Consider the following 19,463-nt stretch of genomic DNA (forward strand, 5'->3'; position numbering starts at 1 on the left):
CCAGACCAGCCAATGGTGGCCGGCCCTGCAGAGGGGCAACTTACCAGTTCCAGATGTGCAACACCAATGAATGTGAAGACATTTACAGTGATCCCAGGGAGGAGCAGTGTCACGCCTCAGAGTACATCAGCAAGCACCTCTGGCTGCCTTATGAACACCCAGACCGTGAGTAGATTCTGAACCAGCTTGACAGTAGCAAACCAGGAGTGATTAGGTTCTGCTGGACCTATATGTTATGCAATTTAGAGCATGTGGTGTTGTGCTATTTGATTAATTTGAGCACAGCTTTAAGGTGCAACCAGACCCCTCAAAGATATGGCATATTTTTAACAATTGAAAATGATTTGGGAGTTTTTGCCTCCTCTACCCATTGACATCTTAATCTCATTAATCCTCCAATTTTTCCAGGTTTTATTCACCATATGTAAATAATCCCACTAATACCAAACAATAAGCCCTAAGTTCTCTATCTAATACACAGAAACTCTTTACAATGAAGAAATAGTAACATCCACATGGCTGCATGCATAAAATTGACAGCTCCAACCTATCTAAGAGCTGTATTGTCACCTCCATCTTAATACACGTGAAATTATCATCCACCTAAAGGGCAACTGTACAGCAAAGCACTGTGCTTACTTCCTATCTAAATGACCTTCCTAAATTGTTTTTCCTTCAATCTTGTTACTTCTAAATGCCATATTTTTTCTCACTAAAGCATTCAGCATCATAAATTACCTCTCTTTGTGTGAACACGCCAACCAGTGTGTGTTTGTGAGAGAAAAATGATTCTGAAGGAGGTGAAACTGAATTCCATTCACGATCTATCATCTTTGACTTCCATGATAAGTGTGAGAATGTCAACTGCAGATCTGAAACTATAATATTTGTCTAACAAATTGTTTTTATTCCCCCTTTTGGGATTTCCCTTGTATCGACAGCTGTACTGTGAATTACTCCTGAGAGGAGAAACATGAGGTATTAGCCAAGCAGCAAATTTTGGGGTTTTGCAGTCTGAAGCTTTCTATGTTCTTGCACATAGGAGATCACATGTCTCCCATATACAGCAGCGTTTGCAAAACACTTTGATTAACACCTTCTGACCCCCCACAGCATCTCAGAGCAAGTCTTGACAAACTGAAGATGCTGTCTTCTGTTGCTCTAAACTGTAATGTTATGGTTATTATTATCATGTAAAAATGTTACTGGGAGAAGAACAGACTGGCTCTGAGTGAGCGGGTTGATTTATGAATAGTATATCATGCTGATGCTATAAATACAGACTCAACCTCTGCAGTGTTTCTTTTTGACTGCACTGAATGCACATGAACAACACTGTTTTGATCAGGTGTCACCACACTGTGGAGGATTCTTTATTAGGAGCTTCCACACATATTGGTGTCCCTGTAAATACATGTAAAAAAAAGCCTTCTACCCATACTTATTTCTTAAGTAAGGATTAGGACTTCATAATTTGTGAGTAATGTGTAATTAAAGCAATGTACCTGTATGCAGTATCTGTATCACAAAAAAACTGTGTGTATTGCACCAAACGTTCAGGCTCTATATGCCAGTAATAGATTTGTTGATAAGAATCAGTCATTGAGAAATTATAACTAAGATTTTTTTCTTTGTCTATACACCAGCTAATGCCGCATACAATTATTTTAATGAAGCCAAATTCTTCCGATAAAACAGTATTTTTATGAAGCCTAAGTTTGCAATGAACTAACAATAACATAAAATAAATGTTTTCCTAATGTTGTACAGATCTACTAAGAGGGGGATTATCACAGGGTCACCAGTTCTTCATAACATCTATTCAATGTTATAAATATGTGATGAAGGACCTCTTCTCCTTTTGTTAAGTATTGTGGAGGATTGGTGATGCTGTAGGTCTGTTTCTGGGGCCTGTTAGAGTAAAATATCAGGACATTTTGAAAAGGATCGGGTGAAATCATCTAGAAAACTGAAGATTTATCAAGTAACAGTGTAAGCAGCCAAAACGTAGTCAGAAAGCAGGGTGCTGGTACTCAAAAACATGTCAACTTTAACTGCGTAATATTCAAACAAACTTCATTAACCGATAAACGACGAGGATTTGGGCAATTCACAGAATACAAAGTAGAAATCTTGACAAAATAATGAACAAATCATAAACACCACAATGTGAGCTACCATTGTGTTTTTCTGCTCTACAATGAGCACAAAATCAGTATTTTTCCCTGACAATGTCAAACCTTAGACCTAAATTATCCACAAAACCTGTGGTGAGAGCTGAAGACAATAGAGAATGAGAGAGGACCAAGGACTCTGGGTGATTTAGAGTGATTAAGCCAACAGGACAAGTCAAATATCGCAATCTCTTCATGCACCAACCTGGTGAAAAGGTTGGTGCATATTCATTTGCCAATATTTTTGCCGCTGTTGATTTTGTTTAAAATAATAATTTCTGAACATGGGATTTATTTTCCCTCTGAATAAATGTACTCAAAGTAATTAATTCTGTGTGAAATTACTGTTTCCTACTGCAATAAAAGACTGATAAATTTGAAAAGATATTTTAAGGCTTTTCACACGTGTTTACCAGGGATAGCAGTATTTGTGAAGCTAGCTGAGATAGATTAGTTGCATGTCTGCCACCTGTTCATTAGAGTCAAAGCTCTGAAAGACAAGGTCTTGGTGTGTGTGTGTGTGTGTGTGTGTGTGCGTGATAAAGTAGGAGTGTTCGTTCTCACCGGGACGGTCTGCCAGGTTTTGTCTCTGTGGGCTCACGTAGTTGTAGTGTGACTAAGAGACACAATAAGACTCATCATTATTCTGACTCACTGAGATCTCATTCAGATTATTACAACTACTTACAAACAATTGAGACCAAACTTATTTATATGCCTTAGTGATTTAGGTTTAAAGTTATGTTTTAACTTTGAAAATTTTACATAGTTACCAGCAAGCGTTTTGCATATCTTTACTATTAACCCAGTATGAATATCTTTGACTATTCATACTGGGTTATGAGCTCAAAGTGTTTGAAGTTGGAAGGCCTCTTTGCCATTACTTTTACCCCCATAGACTGTCTATCACAGTCAAATCAGGTTTCTGAATTTGCGACTCCAATTTGTTAATATTTTATTTAGTAAATCTTCTCTTCACTACTTTAGATATGTGTTGCCTAAGACCAAGTTCGTCTGTGAACTTTTTGTTGAGAATCCTGACATGGATGACCCCCAAAATCATTATGTTTTCACTACTGTTTTAGGCTGCAAATGCTATTCTGAGTGTTTCTCTTTTGTATGCCAAATAAAATACCTAATTGTGGCTAAATAACTAAACATGTTTCATCTCGCCATAAAACAGAAGATCATAACATTTTGTTCTTTGCCTTGGTGAGATTTTCCAAAAGTCAAGTGGGCTTTTATAGGCCTTAGTCTAAGAATAGCCTTTGTTTGTTGTTCTACATCAATGGTGTCCAGCAGTCTATTGGACTGTCTGTCTTGAGGTGTTGCCACCGACACGCCCCACGTTCTTCACAACGACCTTGTTCCTAGGATACTTTTTCACCTACTGCACCATCAGCCTTGGCAGTGAAAAGGTGTCACTTATGACTTACAGCCACCTCCTTCATGGTTTTCTACAGTGTTTAAGCTCTTGTAGTGTTTCAACATGACTTTATACCGGGGCCCTTGGAACTTGAGGACAATTACAAATTGCCTTTTTCCCCATTCATTAGTCTTGAACTGAGAAAATGTCCAAACATGGGTTTTTACTGAGCTCTTTAGTTTTAGTGTTTTAGTGAGTTTTAGTGTTTTTCTTTTCAATTATTATTTTTTATTCTGATGCTTCAGAACAGCATAGTCAATTCTCAGTCCTGCAAAACTTTGAATTTTACCGCTAACTCACAGTCGTATTAATTTCAGATATGTTACTTAATTTTTAGAAGAAGTCAAACCAAAACTTTTCTGCTGAAATCTTTAGCACATTGTTGTATCATATTTTTATACATAAGTGCATCCTTTCTTGAAAGAAAGAAAACGTGTTGGCCAAGTTAAGGAAGATTTTAAAACTGCACTAGAATGAGTAATTATGGGATTAACAGTGCCAACTAGTGCAATTACGTAATCAAGGTAAAATGGAGCTTTTTTTATTTCATGTGAAAATATGTTTGCTTTCTAGCTAACAAACGCTGCCACCTGTACTGCCAGTCAAAGGAGACCAGAGATGTGGTCCTCATGGAGAAACTGGTGCTGGATGGCACACTCTGCTCTTACAAGGACCCGCACAGTGTGTGTGTGCGTGGAGAAGTGTGAGGTGAGGTTCTTCATATGTGTGTTTGTGTGCCTCAAAGTAAAACAGCTGCACTTATTCTTATCAGCTTCCTTGGTTTCCATTAACAGAAGGTGGGCTGTGATGGCGTGGTGGGCTCCTCGAAGCAGGAGGACAAGTGTGGCGTGTGCGGAGGCGACAACTCCAGCTGTAAAACCTTTAAAGACACAATCATGCGGACTGCTAAAAAGCAGGGTAAACGGAGAAAGCCGAGTTGATTCTATCCTAGCAGAAAAACTGCTGGAATGTATTTCTGTCTCACGTCTTCTCTTCGTTCTTATGCTTAAATAAACATCGCCCTCTAGAGGAAGATGCTTAAAAATGACCCTGAACCTCAGGGAAATTTGACCATATGTTTCCATGCGAACATTGCCAAGACTTTACGTCAAAGTTTATGAGCTAATGTTGAGTCTATTATCTAACTCTTACAGTCTGCGCAGACCTAGCTCATGAGAGCTGAATTCCTGGAAGAGTCTGTTTTTTTCAGGCTCAAGCTAATAAAAAAGTTTCCAGTGAGGCATTTTTTCTTCTTAGGTGTTCTATCTGGAAACTACAAATTGAGCTCTTTGAAGGGGGCGCTGGAGGTTTTAGATCCAAAAAAAACTCATTGAGTCTGTCATTTCAGGCTTCCTTAAGGTTCTTGAAATCCCCAGAGGAGCGAGGCATTTACTCATTCAGGAGCTGAAAGCCACCTCACACATTTTTGGTAAATGAAACCTTCCCTTGCTCCTTTTTCTGTCATGCACGTCTGTATATGTTTCCTTTTTTTTCTTATAAAGAATTATTATTTCTCATTCATTCACAGCTGTTAAAAATGTGGCATCAGGACTGTTTTTTCTTAATGGTGAAAACGACTACCCTGAGTCACGCTCTGTGATAGAGAAGGGCGTAGAATGGGAATATGAGAATGACAACGACAAGGAAACCGTCCAGACCACAGGGCCCCTCAGACATGGAATTCTAATAATGGTACAAACAACAGGATCAAATTAAAAGTTTAGTTTTTATGATCATAAATCCTAAATTAAACCAGTTTTCCTTTGATTTTTCTTTGCTGATGTCTCTCGTAGATGAAATTGCATGGCGATGAGGATGTCAATTTATCGTATAAATACATGATGAATATGGATGGTGATTCGAACATTCAGGACAACATGCTGGTAGAGGACAGTGCCTACGAATGGGCTCCGAAGAGATGGTCTTATTGTTCCAAAGCTTGTGGTGGAGGTATGTTAAAAAGTCAATGACTTCACAGCCTCCCTTGTCACATGTATTTTTTCCTTCGTTATATCCTAGAATTATCAATTGGCTGTCACCTTCTCTTTAGGGAAGCAGTATCTGCGATATGGATGCAGAAGGAAAGTTGACAGTAAGATGGTTCACAAAAGCTTCTGTAATAAGTCCAACATGAAGCCCAGAGGAGACATAAGAGACTGCAACCAGAAGCCTTGCCCTCCACCCATGTATGTATTCAGTAATTCCTTCCGGAAATTGAAGGTAGATATTGTTTATTATGACCAGTGTCAGGAATATTAAAAAAACTTTAATCAACTGTCTTGTGTAGTGTCGCTGTGCAAATTTATGCGTAAGAGCTGACAATTTTACATGCACGGATTTCGTCAGTCACTTTGCTGGAGGAGGGCAAAAGATTGTTGCCTGAGAGTGCAAGTCCCACAGGAAATGAATTAAGAGGGAGCAATATGGCCTTCCATGTGTCGAGCCCTTAACTATGTGAGTTAATGTGACAAGAATCAACTTGGGATGGCTCTGTCACTGGGTCAGAGTAAGGCACATGTGGAGAGAAACAATAAAAGGCTACTATTGTAGTGTAGCTGTCTTCTTATGGACATCATTTCTGCTTCTGATGGAAAAGTGACAGAATTCAACACGTATTTTCTTATGCAAAACCCCAGACAAGTCCCCTTGCTGAGTCCAATGATCAACTAGTCATTAGAACGAAAGCACAGTGTAAAGAGGGACTAGCCTGAAAAATCATGCATTCTTTTGCGTCACATAGATGTAATGTATGGTATTCCCTGATGGTTGCCACAAAGTATAGGTGGTTCAAGTTTACAAGTTTGAGTTGTTGACTTAACCTCCAAATTCCTCAGATGTTAATCTAGTCGAGCATCTTTGGAATGAGCTGGGCAAAGCATGAGGTCCATGGGCACCAACCCCACAACTTACAGGACTTGAAGGATCAGCTGCTAACATATTGGTGTCACATACCACAGCACACCTTCAGGGATCTAGTGGTTTCCATGCCTTGACAGGTCAGGCCAGTTCAGCAGCAAAGAGGAACCCAACATAGTGTGAGCTGGGTTGTCATAATGTTATACCTGATCATGTACCGTATATTTAGACTGTCTTTAAGCTTCTACCACTTTTAGATGATTCTCTTTTGTATTTTTTTAATTTGGTATTTCACTTGCAGCTGGGTGACAGGAGAGTGGCAGAACTGCAGTAAACCCTGTGGAAAGACAGGGATGCAAGTACGCTCCGTCACCTGTGTTCAGCCTTCAGAGGACAACACAACGCGCCTCATTCACAATAAACACTGCAGCGATGACCGTCCTGAGTCCCGCAGGTCCTGTAACCGATATCCCTGCCCCACGCAGTGGAGAGTCGGCCCCTGGTCACAAGTATGCACCCAAGACATTAATAGAAAATATGAACAAATGTTTTTGAATAAAAAATGTTGTATTTATCCTAAATTATGTGTGATATTTGATTGCATTGCGTTTATGTTCTGGTCCTGTGCCACCAGTGTTCAGTGACTTGTGGAAACGGGACGCAGCAGAGGCAGGCACTGTGCCACACCAGGGACAACACCATAGGACTCTGTCTAGACAGCAAGCCTGACACCATAAGAGTTTGTCGCCTGGAACCATGTCGCAGTATGTGTTAAACAAACTCCACTATTCTTCAATCAACTGTATTTAGAGCTACTGTTGTGATTTGCATGTTACTTATGCAATAGTAGTGAAGCAGAAATGTTCAGTATGAACATTTTGATATTTGCTACACTTAAATACGTACATAAGGTTACTGTCAAATATTTGATAAACCTAATGGATATTTGAGAGGACAATGGAAAAATATCAAACATTAAAACAGACTTTTTAGTCATTCAGAAAAAAAAAGAAAAGAAAAAGAAACAAAACTATTGTAGTATCTGTGTCTGTATTATGTTTTCTCTGTTTTATTGTTGTGGACAAACAAAATGGCATTTTGCTAAATTGCTAAGCAGTTACCGGTACTTCAAAAATGCAACCCATTGAACAAAACAAATCACTTTTCTTCAGATTTTGTTACATCCATACATCCAGGACTAGTTAGTCCTGAAGGTGATGGACATGTGGGCATAGGCAATCAAGTGAAGGAAAATCTAAGTCAAAGTGAAAATATCCAGTGTGGACATGTGCAAAAATGTCCTAACTTCTGATAAAAGTGATAAATGTCTCAGACGCTCCTTCGTAGAATACTCCCTTTATTATCCTTGAGTTATCTTACCATTTCTGTGTCCCCTTTGCAGAGGGCTCATCAGACCTCAACAAGAATGGCAACATTCTGATCCAGTGGCTTTCCCGCCCCAACCCCAACTACCCAAGGATCTCATCACGTAAAACCTCCCTCTATAGCTCCCAGCCCGGCCTTCACAGCGACAGCCGCAGCCGCATGTCTGTCCTCTGCTGGGCCCTGCCCATCTCTATCCTCCTGTCTCTGCAGGGCCGGCCCTGGCTGGCCCCCTGACCTGCCCTTCCTGCTGCGCCTTGTGCCTGTGCCCACGCCCGTATGAGCGAGCGGCAAAGCTTTCGCTTCTCTTTTGGGGGGGGGATGTTGTCTCTCTCTCTCTCTCTCTGTGTCTGAGGCGGCTCTGACCGGGGGAGGTCTCTGGCTCCTGTGTGTGCTAGTTGGTTCTCTCTTGCTCTGTCTCTCTTTATCTATCTCTCCTCTATGGAGCATTGTGTTGTAACCGCTGGCCAGTCGAAAACTTAAAAGATCAACAAAAAATGTGGTGTGAAGAGGATTCTAAGTGGCAAACAGGTTTTCACTGACACCTCCTATGATGTGTCAAAGGGCCGTTCATGTGTGAGGGGACCCCCTCTCCTCTCTGCATTTGGCAGCCATGTTTTGCGTGATGTTATGGGTTACCACACCTGAGACGCAGCAGGGCTTTTCTTTTTTTTTCCCTTTTGTAGCGCACTGTCAGTGTGGGAGAAAAAGAGATGTGAAAAAAAATCAGAAATGGTATATAAATATCTATATAGAAAAAATATTTATATCTGAAAAAAATATGAAAGCTTTATTGTGAATGTGATCTGAGGACATCTTTGCTAAAGTGCTCATCTTGACATCTCGGTTCCATTCGGGGATGAAAATGGCGCTCCCATTTCCAGATTGACAAGAACTCAGCACAGTGAAAAGATATAAGGGGATCTTTTTTTGTTTTGTTTTGGTTGATTTTATTTTTGCAAAGTGAACTGAGGAGTTGAAAATTGTGAAGTATGATAAGAAAAAAAGAATTTAAAATAAAAAATACAGGGTAGTTTGACCACTTGAGGTTGCTTCCCATTCCACCTCATCAGCCATCCTCTCTTTGACTGTTATACAAAAGTTCAATAAATGCAGCTTATTTGTGCTTGCATACTTTAAACAAATACATCTATAAATATATTTGTATTTATATATACCTATAAATCTAAATCTATATGAGTACCAATAATATTAATAACATTTTACCATGAATAAGCTGTAGCTTATTTGCCTAAAACCTTTGGACTGCTATTGATCGCTTAGATCCTTGACTGTTATGTGTATTTTTTTAATGATTTTACATGAATACAGATAAATATTTAATAAAGGCAAAGTGTTTTGTGGGGAACGGGTTTGACCCATATTATGCAGGACTTGGTCAGTTAGTTGCCTCTCCATTCGCTCAGATGGATCAGTGGTTTTCCTGTTGCTTCTTGTTTTTTCTTTCAGGATAGGATCATGTTTTGTCATGCACATTTGCATCCATCACCTGGATGTTTGGACACATGTCTGTGCGAGCTTGCACCTGTCCACGTGCAAGTCCACGAGTACGTGTGCAAGGGTGGATGTGTGTCTTGTCATGTACGAGCGTGTGTGCGAGGGTGCTAAATCATTTGGGCTTTTAACACACTGCGATCAGCTACAGAAATACCTCATAAACTTTGATTTTGAGAGCGTCCGGTGGTCTCACTTTATGTTTTTGTCGAACATGAACAATGCCTTATCTTGGATTGAATGTAATGGCATTTATCTGTGAAAGAGATGGCTTTACTCATTCAAAGTTTCACTCGGAATAGAGGCAGCTTCAAACCAACTTAAACTCACACCCGCCAACCATCAAAACCTACCAAGCTGATGTCGGACCAGTGTCCGACTACCGGAAAGGATTTTCAAAGGGCCTAGGATACTGACACATTTGGCATCTTGGAGAACAAAAAAAAGAACACTTCAGACTTGTCATTGTATTGTGATCACATATTTCTGTTGTGACTATGTAGCGAGCTATCCAAGGTTTCCTTCTGCTGGAGTTGGACTGTACGAGACCATGCCAGACCTAGCAGTGCGATACTGTATATAAAATTGGTGTTGACTGTATTTAATAATGTTCATGACTGTTATCTTCTTCTATAATATTCTATACTTTGGGTAACTGTTTCGTGGCTTCACTGGCCTGCTGCGTGGGGCTGGCTAATGTTCGAAGAAACATTCAGATGGACTACGTGCACTGCGTCTATATGCACTTTGATTTATCAGGGAAATTTTATTAATGTTTTGTAAATGTTTCATATGACACTTAATGTGCCATTCCAGTTTTTACATCATCATGGAAATTCTGTATTTTCTTTAAAAAGCAAATATAATTTATGTACTTCATGTTCTTTTCTCAGTCAACTAACAGGTTGACTTGTTGATTTCCAAGTAATCAAGTGTTTTACCAAAGTGACTGTGAACTTGTAACTTTCGATACAGTTGAATTATTTTTCTTAAGAAAAAAAAAATCTATATATCTATATAATGAGCTGGAGGTGGGGGCGCACATCTCATTGTTTCAGTTCCTGTCATTCTCAACAGCAAAGTTGTATCAATAAAAATGTTTTAAAAAGTGTGACTTTTCACTCTGCAAAAATTTTTACAATAGAAAATATGCTGTTTTGTAGTGACACAGTATAGATATTTTCACTAGGGATTTCCGATTTTTTTTTTGTCACTGATACACATCATGTATTAGGGATGTCATTTCTGAGTGAACATTGGCTGATACTGACAATCAAGTGTGTTGTTAAAGCTAGTAAAATATCACTTTCCTGAAAACTGGAGCTTTAGATTGCAGTAAAGTGCCATTTTACATTCGACCAGCATTACAACTAACTCAATTATAAAAGTCTGAATGCTTCAGTATCACCTAGTTTTCTTTTTTTGGATAGCAACAGACATTGTGTAACAACAGGAGTTTCTACGGATCAGCCTCAGTATGCTGCTCCACTGTGGATTAGCATGACTTAGAAAGTCACTTTTAATATTCTGGCAAAACATCACATGAAACACATGTAGCATTATCAATTATTTGTAAACATGTACACTGTATGACTGCAGACATGTACCGATGGTCTTGAAAGTTATGTCTTTCTTTTTGCTAAGCTAACCCTGACATTTTCCCTGCATCTTGCTGACATAATCTCAGCAATGGGGGAGCTGATGGAGTTCCAATATGGATTAATTAAGAATGTCAATATCTGAAGCCCATATCAGCAGGTGGATCTGGATTTCCCTAATTTGTTTATTCTGAGTGACTGAGTTTGACATTAAACTATCAAAATGAAAGTTAGATCTTAAGTTAATGATCAGTTGTTCTTGCACCCAAGAAAAGTTTTACTGACAACTAAAGACTGGCAATCATTTTGTTGTATTTCAGCTGCTCCGGATTAATTTGATGACTGCTCTTAAAATTTTCTCTTCCTTCCTGCATCCTCTGTTGATGATCTGGCTTTACTCCTGTATTTTTCTAATTACATATACACCCACACACACGCACACCCCCACACACACACCCACAAATGCTACTATTTTTTAGAATACATTCCTTAACTTAGAAATATTACCTTATTGCATCATGTTCTTTTCTATTCCCAGTCTGAGTTCTTTGTCTCTTCTTCACAGGCCTACCATGTAAAGGAGATCGCTCTGTGTTCTGTCGTATGGAGACTCTGCAACGCTACTGCTCTTTCCCAGACTTCTGGCGATTATGCTGCAAAACCTGCAGCACCATCAACAGCACCAAACCTGAACCCAACTCCACTGCTACATCCACCTTCAACATCACTGCCACACCTACTCCATCCAAGAACATTCTCTGCTCCATCTTCACCACCGCTCAACCCACTAAAACTGCCATCCCCACTACCTCGACTTCACCAGCCACTCACGCCCCAACCCTAAGAACCATAGCCCTTTGATTCCACTGAATCTTCACCAAGATCAACAAAAACTATCCCCACTCATCAGTTACTTGCAACCAGCATTCCTTTCATCCCCACTGTCTTTTCAGGATCTGTTTCACCTTCTACTAACACTCGTTTAGAAGCCTCTACAAGCCCAGATCTTTTTTCCATCAAATCTTCACTGAGACCCTCAACAACAATTTCCACTCATCCAGCGGATACAGTGAGTTCTCCCCCCTTCAGCACCAATTATCCAGCTTCTACAATTCAAACCCTTTATTCCATCCCATCTTCATCATCTACCACCAAAGAGACTCCCACTCATCCACCAGCTCAAACAAGCATTTTTTTCCTCCCAACCATCTCTCCTAATGCAATCACAACACCTTCTACTAGTCATGCAAATGCTGAGATCACAGAGCCACTTTTGCAGAAAACTTCAACTACTTCAACAGCTGGGACAGCAAGTCCCAAAGTCCTTGCATCAACACCCACTCCTGTGATAAGTCCAATAGAAAGCACTACTAAAACAGTCACCATGCCAAAATACAATCCTGATAGGAAAATTCAGCCACAAACTAAGAAAAGGGTGGTTCCATCACAGGAAAGTGGAAAAAAGGAAATCCCACAAAGAAATACTACAAAAAAATATGTTCCACCAAGGAATAATCTTCAAAAGAAAACAAGTACCACTGCAAAAACTGGAACTCCCAAAAAGACTATTGCTTCACATTCTAATGTGAAGAAGGCCACTCCAACAAACATGATCCCAACTAATACTTCAAAGAGTACTCTACCTAATAGACCTCCAAAGAAGACCATTCCACCAAATACTAAAGTGATAAAGACTAGCCCACCAAGCACCAGTCCCAAAAAAAACATTCTTCCAAACCCAAATATGAAAAAGGCCACTCCAACAAATACAACATCAAAAGAGACTTCTCCATCAACCCCTACTGCAAAGAAGAAAAGTCTGCAGGATAAGCCTCCAAAGAAAACTATTCCATCAAACACTAAAGTGATGAAGACTAACCCACCAAGCACCAGTCCCAAAACAAACATTCTTAGAAACCCAACTATGAAAAAGATTGCTCCAACAAATACAACATCAAAAGTGACTTCTCCTTCAACTCATACTCCAAAGAAGAAAACTCTACAGAATAAGCATCCAAAGAAGAGCATTCTACCAAACACTAAAGTGACAAAGACTAACCCACCAAGCACCAGTGTCAAAAAAACTATTTCAAACCCAACCATAAAAAAGGCCACTCCAACAAATACAACATCAACAGCATCAAAAGGGCCTTTTCCTTCAACTGATACTGCAAAGAATACTTTACAGAGTAGGCATCCAAAGAAGAGCATTGCAAGTAACACTAAAGTGATAAAGACTAACCCACCAAGCACCAGTCCCAAAAAATCTAGCCCTCCAAAGAAGAGTATTCTACCAAAGACTAAAGTGATAAAGACTAACCCACCAAACATAAATCCGAAAAAGAATATCCTTGCAAAGCCAACTGCAAAGAAGGCTCTATCAAATATTACCCCATCAAACCCTTCAGCAAAGAGGACAACTCCACTAAATAATACACCAAACAACATTTATCCATCAAACTCTACAGTGAAAATGTCCATTCCAGCAAATACTACGCCAAGAATGACTGTCCCAAAGAATAGTCTGAAAAAGACTAATCCACCATACAGTGGTACCAGAAATGCATCTACACCAAATACAACTCCAAAAAAGACTACAATAGTTAATGATCCTTCGAAAAGGAAAACTCCAAACATCACTTCTAAAAAGACAGCTCCAACAAAGAACATTCCAGAGAAAAAACCAAAATCTTCACCTAAAAAAGAGGTTAGTTTAAAGGCCAATCCCAAAAAAACTACTGAACCAAAGAAAATTTTCACAAAACAACCTCAAACAAAGACCAACCTTAAACACAACCCAAAAAAAGCCCCAGAAAGTGCTAAGTCAAAGGTCAATGTTAAACAGAATAAAGTGAAGGAGATAAAGACCAATCGAAAACAGAATGCTTCTTACTTTACCACATCTTCCAGCCCTTATCAGGTATTGTCTTCCATGGTTCCTTCCAGCAGCGTTGTACAAATTACAGTGGTGAGCTTGTCTCCCTCTGATTCAAAAGTCAGTCCTTCATTCATCAACAAGGATGCATCGGTCACAGACAGAACTCCAGTCATGGACTATAGCAACACAGAGAAAGAGTCTTTTACACCAGACCCTTCTGATGATTTCATAACACCCCTTAATGATATTAACACTGAGGCTGACACACGAACTATTCCATCTAGTGAAATCACAGTGACAAGTAGTGGTGAAGCTACCAGCTGGACTTATCCAAGTGGTGATGACAATAAAGAGTCTTACAGCAGCTCGGGAGTGGTCACAGATACTGTTGTGCTGGAGGATGGCCTCTCCATGGTGATCCCGATTACAAACGGAGAGGACACAACAGAGAGAGCCTTTCCACCCTGGCTTGACCTTTCTGACTATATCCCTGTAGGTGTACCCATTTCTACAATGACCTCAGACCTTCCTGCCTCCCCAGTTCCCACTGTGGTCCCTCACACAAAGGAAGAACAAGTGACAGTAAGCCCTGAAATCATCTCCACTTTGAAACCTCTGCAAAATGCTGCGGAGAATAATGAGAGCAACTCAATCGCTGTATTTGATAACAGAGTCATTGTTGCAGAAAGTGACATTTCTCAAAACAATCTGATCCCAAGGCACCTCAGAGAACGAACAAGGAACAAACGAATACAAGAACTTCTGGAGGAGAAACGAAATTTTCTCCTCAGAATGAAAAGGGGCAACACAGAACAATAGAACAGCAGAGATAAACTCTTCTTGAGTCCAACAATATTTTATATTGGACCTCCCAAAGGGAAAAAAAGAAAACAAGTGAAAAGCAAAGATTGGACAAAAATATTTTTTGAATGTTGCAGAGTTGGTGCTATTTGGCATGTAGACACTGTACTGAGAAATAAACAGGTTTGATATTGCACAGGGCCTTTGAAAAGCCAAGTTGTTTTCCTTCTTCATAACCAGGCCATTGTCTGAGAATTGAATCACCATGTAGATAAGATGTAATGTATTTTTTAAATATTGTTCTTCTAAGCACACAGAGAACAGAATTTATCACCAATTGTCTCAAGTTACAGTGTTAAACTACTGCCAGTGACTGCAGCCGGCCCCTCAGACGTTAGCGTCCCATGAAATGGTCATTTTGATTACATTTTTTTCTGGTAAAATTAGACATTTACAAAGTTCCTGTTGGATGTGATTTAAACCTTTACACTTGTTAGAACAGTGCTATTTTCAAAGCAAACATTTTCTGTAACATTTCTAAGTTCTCAGGAATCTAATTTTGAAAGATTTTTTACAGGCATTTGAAAATATTTGGTGCTTAACTTTCCCACAAAGTCAAATAAAAAGTGCTAAAACACAAAGGAAATAAACATTCACTGACTGCTTTTTGGTCAATGAAATTGTTCTTTCATCAGTGTTGCCAAAAGTTAAGATGTTTCTCATGCATTTATTTATGAAAAGATACAGATAGAAAAAAAAAGATTCTCTTAGCTTAACATCCGAGGACCAGTGTGTTTTTCTCTCTTAAAGTTGTATTATTTGTACATGTTAAGTTACATCATCTGAAAAATCGCCTATATTTCTGTACTATATATGTACATATGAAAAAGAAGTTAATGTTAAATATTTATTAAAGTTTAAATGCTTTTGATATGTTGCAATTTATCTGAGTTGTGTGATTTTTGCTTGAAGAAAAATATACTTTATTTCTGGATTTTTTTCTTTCTTTCATGTTTTTAATGGTAATGCAATATTTGACAGCCAGGTGGAGACAGAGCAACGTAGTTATCTCAGTCTTTCTTTACACTGATGCTACTCCTCACATCAGTGATTTTTAAGCCTTGCTTTACGGCGACGAAATGACGTACCTCCAAATGTTATTTATATTACTTGTGTCTATCTTAATTTTTTAAAAAAGTTAACTGCTGAAGGAAAAATTTTATTGTTGCCATGATTTGAAGTTGGAGCAAACCATAAAAACCAGTTGATGCTAAACAATCTAAAGCAACAAATTAATTCTCAAATTCTATATATTTAAGTTTATAATGTTTTTATGAAGGCTTTAGACTTTTTAAAGAGTCTTGCATCACCATATGGAAAAATAAATACATGCAAAAAAATCTAAATCCATTATAATTTCAGGCTACATAAGGTACACAAATTGTCATATTTTATTTTTTTGTCCCCAATAGACTCAGGTTTTGTTTTTTTGGGTCTTTTGACACCACTGGGATAGTTTTCATTTTGCAAGTAGAGAGAAATGAGACTTTAAATTTTTTATTTTGCAAATAGCTTTTCTTGGGAAAATTAACGGACATTGTGTTTTTACTAATACTTTACATAAGACCTTGTTCATTCAGTTGCTTATGTGGATAATATTAAATTTGTATGACACAAAATGATATTGTTTGTAAATAGTAATAAATGCATTTCAAGCATTTCAGAAACACCAATCACATAAAATCTTTTGAAGAGGAGCCTAGTTTCTAGTCAAATAGATGAATTTAATATTGACATCTATAATATGACTTATTGCAGTTATCCTTTAATTTATACCACATTTAACATGTAATTGGAATTGGTTATAAAAGCCCTTAACCTTCAAACAGTTATGTATGTAAAAATTATTCAACCCAATCACAAAAGGTCTAGTTGTCTGTTCCCCCGCTATAATTCAATTTCCTCCAAACGTTTCAAAACAAATGTCTCCTGGAAGTGCCCCTCTTTTCAAGGAAACATCCATGTCTGCCCTCTGGAGGACAAATGATCATTTCTCAGAATCTCTCTGGCAGCTGGGAACTGAGTGATAAAAATCAATAAAATGGTTCGCTTTAAGATGTCCAGTTGTTTTGACCTGGAGTGTACACTGAAGCTTTTATCAACCACAAATGCCGTATGGCTGAACAGTCCTAAGTGGAAGAGGACAAGATTTCAAACAAAGTGTGGGGAGATGGAAAAACCTACTGTGTATCTTAAAAGTGTGCACACCATTGACAATATGTCAGGTTTTTATAACGTAAAAATAGAGATCACAATAAATCACAGCAGTTAGATACCTCTTAGCTCCTGACAAATTCGTATCTATCATTAGCTTCTTTCACAAAACACTTTTAAGTGGCATATAGAGACTTTTTTTGCCATCTTCCCTTGTTTTGTTTTGTTTTTTATTATTATTATTTAAAGAACCAATATACCACAATACACTAAGGGAGGTAGAAGTCAGCTCACCTCAGTCATACCCCAGACTCGTTAAGTAAGGTTTCCCAAAGGCCTACATCAGCGGACTATAGGAGTCGATGGAGTAGTAATGATGAATATTCAGCCAGCCATGCAATTGAAAAGTGTAAGCAGAACAGATAACTGTAAAAGTTTTGATTACTGAAAATTGTAGGTACATTTTGTGAATTTGCATTAATAGTTGCAAACAGAACATTGCAACTTTTTGGTTGAGATTAGTTTAAGGCTGTGTACAGTTTTGTCGCCAGGTCACTGAACTTGTTTCATTTTATACATATGCAATTTCCCCATAGGAACTGGTTTAAGTTTCAGTTATATTGTGCAGGGTGTATTACTTAATTACATTATGCATTAATGGAGTCATTTTTTAACCCTCCTGTTATGTTCGTTTGTGAGGTACAGCAATAATGTTCGTGGGTCAATTTGACCTGGGGAGTGTTTAATCATGCAATAGTGTCAGAAACCAAAAAATTCCTCCAAAACATTTTTGTATCTGATTATTAACTCCAATACTAACCATTTCAATCAATATTTGTGCAATGATGTTTTTTTATTTCTCACAAATTAAGGATCAATGATAACAACTTACTCATTTACTCATTTAGACATAAAAACTGGAATTTACATTTTTAATGTCCACTGAAAAAAACCTAGACACAAAAAAACAATAATTTACTTGAAATTGATCTTTGGTAAAAATTTTTATATTACACTTTTTTTTTTTTTTTTTCCAATGGGTGATCTTTATAATTAAACTTGAGATAAGTACACTGTTCAGAGTCAAATTGACCCGCTGATTAAAATCAAGATAAATGAGTCATGCAGAGAGTATTTATGTTTTCCCCCATTTCTGTTGAGTGTGCAAATGTGTAAAATGAATAAATTTTAAATTTATATGTAGAGTGCACCTATTAAGACAAATAGAAAAAGTTTCATGCAAAAAAAAATACTTCCAACTATTTAAAAAAAAAAATTCAACTTTAAAACGGATCAATTTGGCCCGGAACACAACAGGAGGGTTAAATGGAATTTGTTAGTCTCCTTAGGACAAATACCACATCAACACCCCCTCAAGTTTGATCCACAGCAAAACACCACAATCAATCATTAGCGATGAGTAAACTCACTGATAAGACAGACATTTCCCTTTAAGCACAATCTTATGGATACAAAAAGAATGTCAGTTTGAAACAATCCCACGTTTGTTGCTTTTTCCATATTTTTTTTTTTTCTGCTGAAGAGTTAGGGAGTAGTGAAGCCAGACTAATGTGGAAGTTGCTGTTTGTCATCAGCGACATCCACATCGATGGGAGCCTTCAGTGTGGTGCCTGAGAGTCTGTCTGCTATCCAAAACAAGCAATGCGCCTGCGTGTGTAAATGTCTGTGTCTGTTTGTTTGAGGAGATTGCTGTTGTGAGCTCTCCATTAGAGAGCCATATAAAGACAGGAGCCTGTTGATGGAATGGATGCAGAAACCGCAGACTCATCTGCATCAACCCAGGTCACTTTATCCTGTACAGCCACACCCACACCTATGCACTAAGCACCATTTTTTCATAGTTGAATCCTTCAGCCCATATATAGGGAAAAAAGCAGTTGATTTTACAGGAGAAGGGGTGTCTGCAGAGAATATCCATAACAATTATTTAAAAATGTCTCAATTTTTTTTTTTAAATGTTTTCTTCCACAACAGATCTGGTGGAGGAGGTAGAAGAGCTTGATTTTCTTTAAGCAGATTATCTGTCTCATACTGTCAGGAGGACTTGGTGACAGTTTTAACAAATGTGGAAAAAAACAAATTTTTATAAAAGTTACCTACTGCAAATTTAAAAGGCATTGTTTCTCAAGTTTCCTGGTGAGGTTATGCTACTGCAATAAAAGATTATTTGAAGAAAATGAAAATAAATTAAAAAATTTAAGCTATATTTGCTGATTAGGTGACTTCGAAAACAATTCTTTCCACTGGATTTCATTTGGAGGTGTCAAACTAAAGGGGACAGTATACTATTCTACCCTCTTTTAAATGTGTATTCATAAAAGTTAGCTTTTCTGAGAGCATTTGTTAGCTTGGCACACAGGAGTGGGAATGTAGTCTGCACTAAACAGGTTTGGTGTTTGTGTGATGTTAGTGTAGAGAGTGTCTCTGCAAACATTGTAAAGGCCAGTAAGCCACATAAATCTGCATGCTTGTGTTTATACTACCTGATGATGCTTTTGTCCTCTGGTAGTAATTGGCAACTGTATCAAAGCTAATAAATGAAAAAAGAATATTGGGTGAAGGTTAACCTGCTAGACAAGCATTTGAAGTGGAAAATG

General features: G+C 38.2%; 2 protein-coding genes across 2 annotated transcripts in view; both read left to right on the top strand.

Annotated features, from left to right (window-relative positions):
- The window catches only part of LOC116714359 (A disintegrin and metalloproteinase with thrombospondin motifs 2-like), a 123,007-nt gene extending 108,176 nt beyond the window's left edge, over positions 1–14,831 (top strand). Inside the window, exons 12-22 of the mRNA XM_032554880.1 lie at positions 5–165; positions 4,174–4,301; positions 4,395–4,518; positions 4,949–5,029; positions 5,129–5,292; positions 5,394–5,550; positions 5,651–5,786; positions 6,758–6,965; positions 7,091–7,220; positions 7,859–7,945; positions 11,518–14,831. Of these exons, the coding sequence (XP_032410771.1) occupies positions 5–165; positions 4,174–4,301; positions 4,395–4,518; positions 4,949–5,029; positions 5,129–5,292; positions 5,394–5,550; positions 5,651–5,786; positions 6,758–6,965; positions 7,091–7,220; positions 7,859–7,945; positions 11,518–11,813 (1,672 nt within the window). The 3' untranslated portion in view covers positions 11,814–14,831. The remainder of the gene's footprint in view (positions 1–4; positions 166–4,173; positions 4,302–4,394; positions 4,519–4,948; positions 5,030–5,128; positions 5,293–5,393; positions 5,551–5,650; positions 5,787–6,757; positions 6,966–7,090; positions 7,221–7,858; positions 7,946–11,517) is intronic.
- LOC116714358 (adhesive plaque matrix protein-like) lies at positions 12,309–15,572 on the top strand. Its single transcript, XM_032554878.1, has 2 exons — positions 12,309–14,137; positions 14,168–15,572. The coding sequence occupies exons 1-2, from the start codon at positions 12,337–12,339 to the stop codon at positions 14,647–14,649; spliced, it is 2,283 nt and encodes a 760-aa protein (XP_032410769.1). The 5' UTR covers positions 12,309–12,336; the 3' UTR covers positions 14,650–15,572.
- The last annotated feature ends 3,891 nt before the right edge of the window (positions 15,573–19,463 follow it).

The sequence above is a fragment of the Xiphophorus hellerii genome, chromosome 23, assembly GCF_003331165.1.
Source record: "Xiphophorus hellerii strain 12219 chromosome 23, Xiphophorus_hellerii-4.1, whole genome shotgun sequence".
NCBI lineage: Eukaryota > Metazoa > Chordata > Actinopteri > Cyprinodontiformes > Poeciliidae > Xiphophorus > Xiphophorus hellerii.